The 9,630-nt window shown below is 42.3% G+C and overlaps 1 protein-coding gene across 1 annotated transcript in view; it reads right to left on the bottom strand.

Moving 5' to 3' along the window:
- Positions 1 to 9,630, bottom strand: part of LOC108791427 (histidine--tRNA ligase, cytoplasmic-like) — a 123,238-nt gene that overhangs the window by 46,843 nt on the left and 66,765 nt on the right. Inside the window, exon 5 of the mRNA XM_018561914.1 lies at positions 1,686 to 1,779. Coding sequence (XP_018417416.1) covers positions 1,686 to 1,779 — 94 coding nt within the window. The remainder of the gene's footprint in view (positions 1 to 1,685; positions 1,780 to 9,630) is intronic.

Raw genomic sequence — 9,630 nt, 5'->3', positions numbered from 1 at the left:
CACCTACCAACCCCTCCAACCCTCCTCACATGGTGAAAATACTAGGGAAACCCCTGCAGTCACCACATCTGAAGACTGGTAAGCTGACAAATATAACATTTTTGTTTCTGGGTTTAAATACACTTAAAATAAAAAATCTTGTATCCCCAGATCTTTAAACCTGCAGCTGATCCAGAGGAAGGGAAAAAAGGGTGACAACACAGGAACACAATTGGGAGGCTGGAACACAGCGTTGTCACCCTAAAACAGTAGAGTGCCTGAATGGGGAACATTAATGGCTGGGATGCAACAACGGATGAAAAAGGCAAAAGGAGTATTGCATGAAAAAGGCAACTGCTTATGATGCACAGTGCTTTAGCAAACAAAATGTTGTTCACTTAAGGATTGGATATTGGTCTAGTTGTTCAGAATAAAGCAGCCAAAGAGTTAAAAGATGAGGATACAAGCCCCTAAAAGGATTTGTGGGAATCTGCAGAGGTGCCCGTCATTGAAGAAACCACTTAAGGAAGCTTGTGCAGCAACATCAATTTTTAATGCTCAGAGAACACATGAGATACACCATCTATGTGTTTTGTTGCTTTAATGTAGCCACTTCCTCATGAAGGTGTACACCCCAGAGAAGACAGTCACTCTGCAGCCTTAAAGTGTCCCCACACACCTTCCTGAGTAATGATAGAGTCACAAAATGTGTAGATGGGGTATCATATATGTTCTATGATCAATAAAGATCGATGTTAAAACACTCATCCCCATAATTCAAGCCGACCTGTGACACTGAAGATGTCACAGGCCGGCTCTATTGATCAGGAAGTCAACGAACACATACCGTTGATCGCTAAGTTCCCAATCCCGGTTTTGGGTCACCGGAGGAGATTATTATATGTGCTCCTCTGACCATGAAGAAAACTATGGCCAAAAAAAGGTTAAGCCATAGTTCTCTTTAAAGAATTTTCTTCAATCACAGGCGCCTCGGCAGATTCTCGCTCTTCCTTTTTGGGGCTTTTATCCTCATCCTTATCATACATACTGTAGGTTTCCACTGGCTCTACAGCACAGAATTGTCTGAAATAAACCCCAACTAACATTGAAAGTGAACTGGATCTGTGCTGGGGCAAAGAAATTGCTGGTACGCTCTTTTGTCCGGTTGCTCGATCCCCTCTATGCCCTCGTTCACACCTGAACGTTTTGTAGCGCGTTCTACGCTCGACGAACGCTCTACAAAACGCTCAAAATATAAATCCCATTGTATTCAATGGTCTCGTTCCCACCTTGGCGTATTTCCGCCCGTCCCTAACGCGCTACAAAACGGCCCACGCCTGAAAAGGTACAGGTACTACTTTGGGCCGTTTTGTTGCGCGATTCCATTGGGATACAGCCAAGTAGCCTTCGGAAACGCGCGACGGTCGCGCAACTTTTTTTACCGCAATACGCTTAGGTGTGAACGAGACCTATGAGTGTCCTGCAACCCACCATATGCGAGTACCAGATTTCCATTCCACCTGTAAACTATCTATCATATTACTTACAGAGACTACAATACTTCACTCAGAAGGGTCTCTACCGGGATTTAAAGGGGCACTTAAATACCAATGGTTTGGTTGCACAGAAAAACTCGTTCTAGGTAAGGCAGCGCCTATTAAAACATATGGAAATAATTTTTTTGCTTGCTCAACAATGTCTCATACCGTTAAGCTTGATGTATTCACTCAGCCGGTCTACGATCTCAGGTCTCATCTCCTTCTCTTCAATCATTTCACTCCTGACCTTGTCCCAAGGAACCTAGAACAGACAAGTGATTTGTTGTTTTTTGTTTTATTTCTAAACTGAGTTACGGGAGTTGCTCTATTGCCAGCAGAGAAAACTGCGCGCGTTAATGAAAAATGCCATCCAAACAGCGTATGTGACATAAGGATGTTGAAAATAGATGGTGATGGCTGCTGTTAGAAGACACATGCTAATTCCTGACTGCAGAGCTATGAAAAGTTGTCTCTCTTTTTCTAAATCTGCTTCAGACCTTAAGTGCCACTCCAAGGTCCGGTTGAAATGATATTCCTGCACGTTCGCAGATCCGTTATCAAAGTACTTTTTTTTCAATAGTTTCTGCATATGTCTTTGTACGTCCTTCAACATCTAGTATTAAAATAGGCTACTTTGACATTTTCCATACCTTTTGTTCTTTCTTCACCTCTACTCTACCTTAAAATCTTGCATTACTAAAATGATTTAAAGAAAATGAGCTGCATTGACAAAACCTCACTCAGTTTTTCTGATCTGCAGCTCTGACAGGTTCCTGTTTCAGGCACAAGGGAAATAAAGAGTGAACATCTAGGCTGCGCACCCAATTCAGCAGCATGTCAGAAGGCAAAGCTGCGACCTCTTACTACAGTATATATAAATTCACTTATGCTGACACATCATAATTACAGTTTATGTAAACCCAATCACTAAAATATCATATACACTTTAACATGTGAATGTAACTTCCTAAGTCATTTTCAACATTTTTTGATCTGCAGCTTTTATGGGAATAAAAAACAGATGGTCCTGTCATGAAGGCCCTTGGGCAGGTATAGTATCTGTTGTAGGGTGACAACACTATGTCCATGTCTCCCAGTTGTGCCTCTGCAAGTGCCCGTTTTGAACACATATAATGCATGCATTATCCACTGTTCTCACTATCAAGAAAACCCACCCTGAGATATGTCATGCAGACATATCTGGAGTGCATGCATCTAGACAGGAATTGGCTGCAGGAGATCAGCAGCACTGATATACAACAAAGGATGAAAAAAAAAATGCAAGAGCAAGCATTGTATTTAAAAAACAAACAAACAATGCATTATGATAGGAAAGTAGGACACTAAGAAAAACACTGGTTTATATTTAAAAAAAATAGATATTGTTACAAAATGAGGAGCGGCTGGTATCACTAGATATATAGCCAGTGGCCAATATGCATTTGAGCAGCAGGAACCCTTAGAAGTAACAGCTTACGATAGAAATACCCGGTAGTTTTAAAGCCCAATTGTTGTCTCACTTCTTTTTATCTCTTTGTAATCCTGTACACACGCAGGTTATGTTTTGTAACTGGCTGTTGCTTGGAAATACCTTTTTTTCCTGTGAAAATGTGGCTTTCTTCCCTCACACTTCAGTTTCCTATGCTATACAAGCTACACCACTCATTACAAGTCATGTCAGACAGATTTGTATTGTAGAGAGGAGGAGGGAGTGTATCTGACCAGTTCTGTTACTGACTGCTGCCCACTAATTGCCTGAGCTCTAACTCTATTACCTAGTGGACTGCACAGTCGAATTTAGACACCCCGCATGACTACTTAGGGCTTGTTCACACGATGTCCGGACCAGATCGCGGTGCTATGCGTTTTTGACGCGTTTTGCGTTTCCGGACCGTGACTGTGACAAAATGTGACATGCAGTATTTTCTCTGTCCGGACCTGAACAGACTGCGCACGTGAGAACTGTAGCCCATAAAACACATAGGGATACATCGGGATGCATTTTGGGTGCATGAGCGCACGGATCTGGTCCGGACAGAATCCGGACGTCGTGTGAACAAGCCCTTAAACAGGAAAGTGAACATGGAAGCTCATACTTGCCAACTGTCCTGGATTTGCCGGGACAGTCCTGCTTCTGAGTTAATTGTCCTTTGACAGCTGTGTTCTTGGCTGTGTCGCAGGATCACAGTGTAAGTCTCGCTAAGTGTTACTGCGTATGCACCGGCTCACCTTAAGGCTCTCACACTAGTTGCGTATGCACCGGCTCACCTTAAGGCTATCACACTAGGTGCGATTAAATGCATTTATATCCATGTAAAATGTTTTTCTACATGCATATACAGGTGAAACTCGAATAATTAGAATATCGTGCAAAAGTAATTGCAGTAAGTGCTGCAAAAGGGGTCCACACCAAGTACTGAGTACATATGCATGCTTGTACTTTTCAGAGGTCCGATATTGTTCTATGTACAATCCTTGTTTTATTGATTGCATGTAATAATCTACTTTTTTGAGGTTGTGGATTTGGGGTTCTTGGGGTTTTCATGAGCTGTAAGCCATAATCATCACAATTATGACAAATCACGGCTTGAATTATCTTGCTTTGCATGTAATGAGTCTATCTCATATATTAGTTTCACCTTTTAAGTTGCATTAGTGAAATAAATGAACTTTGCACGATATTCTAATTATTCGAGTTTCACCTGTATATGCATCTAATGATTTCAAATGGATCCATTCACATCTTGGGTTTAGATGCTTTTCTTTGCAATCAGTTTAGCACCGTTTAGAAAAAATAGAAGTCAGGTGCCTCCAGGAATTGATTTGAACTTCTAAACGCACCAAAACACATGTAAGCGCATGACATGTTTATTTGCTTAAATCACATTGGCTACTTCAACTGATTGTTTCAATGGACAAAGGACAGATGCATCTAGAAGCATAAACAAAGCATCTAGCCTGACAGATTTTGCAGACAGATCTCTGCATAAAAACGCGAGTGGCATGTATGAATAAAGCCTAATGCGTAAAATGACGGCCTGCATACTGGGATCTCCCTCTCCCCCTCTGGCGTAAGTCTTGCTTTGTGCTTGATCAGCTTCAATGGAGTAGAAAGGTAACATTAGGGGTCTAATTGACTCTTAATGTCCCCTTAATAAGCACCTGTCACCTATAATGTGCTATCACACAGGGGGCTTTTATCATGTCCCATTGTAACACAGACTCACCTGATGCAGGGGCCACTCTTGATGAACATGTGCCAGGTATTGGCACCATTTTGGGTAGGGATACACCAAAATTAAAATGGTACTATGGGCAAAATGGATCCCCTGCTTCTCTCCTCCCCGCTGGGCACCGGCTGCAAGCTTCGGTTTGTGTCCCCTCCGATCCCCACTGCTCTCCCCCGCCTGTGTCGGCAAAGGCAGCAGGGATCGTAAGGGACACAAAGCCGATCCAGCTGCCGGCGCCAAGCAGAGAGGAGGGAAGCTGTCAGGACTGATAGTTTTCAGTGGTGAGGAGGAAAGCTGAGCTGCGGGAAGGGCAGAATGGTTCAGGATGGAGAGATCCTTCCATGTACTCAAACATTTTACATTTTATTCAGTTACTGTGTCCCCAATTATGAATAAATATGAAGCTGCTCTACATCACTTCCTGTTAATTTAGGATTGTGGACATAGTAATTGATACTATGTTCTCAGTTTGTTGAAAATTAGAAAATGAAGACTGATTGGTTATCGTACTCCTAGGAGTGTGTATGTTGAGTTGTGGCTGTTGTGCGTCTCCTTATGTTATTAGACCGGGGTGTCTAACTGTATAATACTGAACAGAAAAAGGAAAAAATGAAGGAGTTAATAGATGGACAAGAAAAGGTTTTAAAAGGTTGGAAAAAAGTAATTTTCGGTTTTGGCCCGAGAAATGTTGAAGTAGTTTTCGGCCTAAAAATTTCATTTCAGTGCATCCCTTAATTTGGGTTATCCCAAAGACTCTACACTACCTCTAGAGCCAACCTGGCAGATAGTGGCAGTGGTGCTGATCTCCTCTAAGGGCTTGTTCACACCGAGCGCGGAGCAGATCCAGAGCAGAGCAGGTGCAGACCGGATCAAAACTGCGTCCAATGTATTCCAATGGTATTTTTTGCTCCAGTTCACATCGCAGCGTGCAGTTGCAGGGCAGATCCAGAGCAGGTGAAAAAACTGCAGCAGGCCCTATTTTACCTGCTCTGGATCTGCTCTGGAACGCATCAAAAACGCATCCCAATGCCTGGAACACACTGATAGCCCCTTTTAAACTTTACCCAACTTTACCCAAAACCTTAAACTTCACCCAACTTTACCTTAAACTTTACCCAAAAGAGCCCGGAACACATCAAAAACGCGTCTAAAAGACTAGCGTGCGTGTGCAGAAACCTGACCGGATCTGCGCTGCATTTGGTGTGAACAAGGCCTTATTGACAGCAATCTTTGCAGATATTGGTAATAAGCTTCCAGCACATGAAGTCTTCTATCACGCAGGCAGTAGGAAGTAGAAAACAAACCAGTATGATTATTCTTTTAGCAATAAAAGCTACAAAATTATTGGACTCTGAACTGCTTTAAAACATTGCAGTACTCTACTGAATACAACTAAATGTGTACTGCATTAAGGCAGTAATTTCATCAAGAATGGGCTGCCAACACGTGACAATAGAAAAACCCAGACTTTTTTTGTTTGTAATGCAGTGTACAACAACACATGACATGTCCATTATGGTGCGCTGCAGTGTAAATCCGTTGGCACCTACTGTACTTGTACATTAAAGGAGAACTAAGGGGTCAGTGCTTTTCCCCATAGTTCTCCCCGGGGTCACGGGACGACACAAACTAGCGTCCTTTCGCGACCCAAAGCTCAGTATACCGCGAGCTAAAGCTTGCGGTATACTGAGACCGCCGCAGCCGGGACGGATCCCGACATTACTGTCTGGATCCACCCAGATGCGTGATTGACGCTGGCTCTGCCTATCCAGAGGCAGAGCCAGCTGTACCCGCCCCTCCCCCGTCCGTTCCGCCAGTCAGTGTTGGAGGATCGGACAGGGGAGGGGGGGGAATCCCTGCAAGGAGCCGTGAGTGACAGTCACGGCTCTCTGCAGGGACAGGATCGAGAAGTGAGCGAGCGACGGTATGTGCTCGATCACTTCCCGATCTATTGAGCCGACCTGTGACAGTTTCATTGTCACACATCGGCTTGAACTATGAGGCTTCACTCACCTCGGGTGATTTTCACTCACCTCATAGTTCTCCTTTAAGGTGCCATTCTATGGTCTTGTGTTATTGTCCTGGTAAAATGCACATTACGCAGCACATAAGACTGAAGAAGGCCAGAAGGCTAACTATACATTTAAATAACTTAAGCCTAAGATTAGTGAGCAATGTGCTCCAAGAGCCTACACCATATCAGGTGGTAGTCAGTCAGAGAAGCCTGCCTGCAGGCTTACAAGTAAACCGCTTTTGTATTCAGGCCTATGAAGAACCCAGTACCCCTGGCACTTTACATCCTGACATTGCATCTACCTGTGCAATACCCCCTACTACTGCACCCCTGACTCTGAACCTTCCTTTCTCCCAGCATGCTGAACCTACACCCCAGGCACCTTTCTGCCACTGCTATTTGAAATATTTACACTTGCAGAGCATTTACTTCTTGCTTTAAAAGGGAAACATGTCTTCAGTTTGCCAAAGCAATGCATTCTGGGAAGGTTACATCAGCAGAGCATTGTTGGGAAAAGCATTTTCCTCCCCTGAGATGATGTGCATGGTCACATGACTAATCACATGTGCCAATTTTAAGGAAGTAAAAGGAGATCTGGTAACCTGCCCTTAGTAAACATGGCCACTGTCAAAAGACTGAGGAAGAAAAGAAAAATAAGGTATGTAAAGAATACAAAGCCGGCAATTATCTAGAAGTATGTGTTTGTAGATTGTCACTACTAAACATTTCAAGAGGTGCGTTTGTTGTTGTTTTAAAGATATGGGTAAAGGTCCGCTTTAAATGAATTTGCTGCACTTGAATAAAGTATCCGAGGACACCTTATTAATAGATCCCAGCTCATGTTGTCTAACTACAATAAACTTGCATCCCCCCACATTTGCTTGTATGTACAATGAGGATAGCCTTATTTATTACATATGGGGGGCTCTGATTCTAGCTTAGTAGAGCAGCAGTGTGAGTCTTTGAGTTAGATGTAATATGGCTGAAAGAATAAATATCTACACCTGTTAAAAGGTAAAATCTAGGCATACATATAAAAAAAAGCAATAACAAAAAAAGTTGGGTGAGTTAGCACATGGATTTGTCTTGATAATAGTCACCTGTATTCCCTGGCAGAAAACAACTCAGATGGGGGATACTATAGACCCATATGGCAATAGAAGCCATTTTCACATGCACTAAACACACATCCAGGAGAAGAGCACAGGGTAAACAGAGTGATACATCATCACTGTTCTCCTATTTCTTAACTGTCCAACCAGTAGATTGGGCACATCCTTCTGACCATGTTGCTCTATTACTGCAGTGGTAGATGAGGAACTGACTGTTCTCTCTGGCAGTGGTGTCTGGATAACATGACTAGGAAAACATTGACACGTGAAGACTATAAATGTTATATTTTCTATATTAATTTTTTTCCAACTTGTAATAACAGATATAGCAAATGTCATGTAAAGCTTATTTACAAATATATATTTAGATTTCCTGTACTAAAAGGACATTGTATAATGGTTACAAAACATAACAGACAAGTTGCCTTGCATACACAGAAATGTAGTTCTGGCAATAATTTAATGCTCTACTGTTCTATATGGTTTCATAAGACCCTGTTTAGATGCTGATGATGAAGGTGAGACCCAGTGGTTTCAGAGAGAGAGAGAATCCTAGTGTACATCGTCCCTAGAAATCTGTAATAAAGTATATCTGTGCATTAAAATATTTAGCTGCTCCACATAAACTCAGGGACTTCATTTAATTAGCTCAAAAAGGGTCATAAAATATAGACTTCTCCCCTCCTATGAATACAATATTATACTAGTGGTTAAAATAAGAACAGGCATCATCCGCTAACTTGACCTTCAAGTAACAAGCTTCAGAGCGTTTAGGAGAAACTCCTACCTCATTGTAAGGCCAAACAAATCTTCACTAATGGAATTAAGGCTGCTAAGAATCTGTATGCAGGTTGCGTCAGATGACCAAATGCACACTCCTGAGTTTTTTAGTTTCAAACAAGGCATTATTTACAAGACTTGAACATAGTAATGCTGGAGCACACAAACTCTTCCGAGAGGCTTTTAGTTATATCAAGTACTATGAAAAGAGTATTTCCACAATTTATGAGCTCTTGACTGACAGGCTTTTATTTGGGAAATTAAAATGTTTGCTGCAATGGGAATATTTGTCTAGGTAAGTATTGGAAATAAATGCTTTATGAAGTAAACCATTTTCTATTAACCAGTGCTGAATTTAAAGGACCACTAACCGGAAAAAAATTGAATTTTTCTAATTAGTATAATACAATATATTGCGGTTATTACATATAACTGTGTTATTACATTTACTGTATATTGTTTTGTTTTGTATTCTACATGCACGTATTTAGATTTTTTTATTTCCCTTTTGTTACACACACCCCACCACACACACACTCTCACACACTGTATGGTGTAATGCTTGTTTTGTCTAGGGAGATGAGAATAAGCACAACACCTAACTCGTTTCTTCTTCTCCATCAGTTGGGGCTCTTACCTGCTCTCCAACATTCCCAGGATGTGGGCAGCTCCTTGGGATCCTAATTTACAATGCAGGACTGCTGCTCCTGCATTGTATGGGATGATGTTAGCAGAACTGCAACTGGTTGCACAGTAAAAAGGAGGGGCTTCAGGGGACTGAAGAGGAGAAACCTTAAAGGAGAACTATGAGGAAGTGATTTCCACTCACCTCATAGTTCTAGCCGACCTGTGACAATGAGACTGTCAAAGGTCGGCTCAGTAGATCGGGAGGTGAGCGAACACATACCAGGGTCGCTCACCTTCCGATCCTGTCACGGCTCTCTGCCGTGACAGGGGGAGGGGCTGGATTCCCCTCT

Source organism: Nanorana parkeri, unplaced genomic scaffold (assembly GCF_000935625.1).
Source record: "Nanorana parkeri isolate BGI_ZX_2015 unplaced genomic scaffold, ASM93562v1 scaffold550, whole genome shotgun sequence".
NCBI classification, from domain to species: Eukaryota; Metazoa; Chordata; class Amphibia; order Anura; family Dicroglossidae; genus Nanorana; species Nanorana parkeri.
Note: the sequence above shows the minus strand (reverse complement) of the source record. Positions and strands in the feature narration are given on the sequence as shown.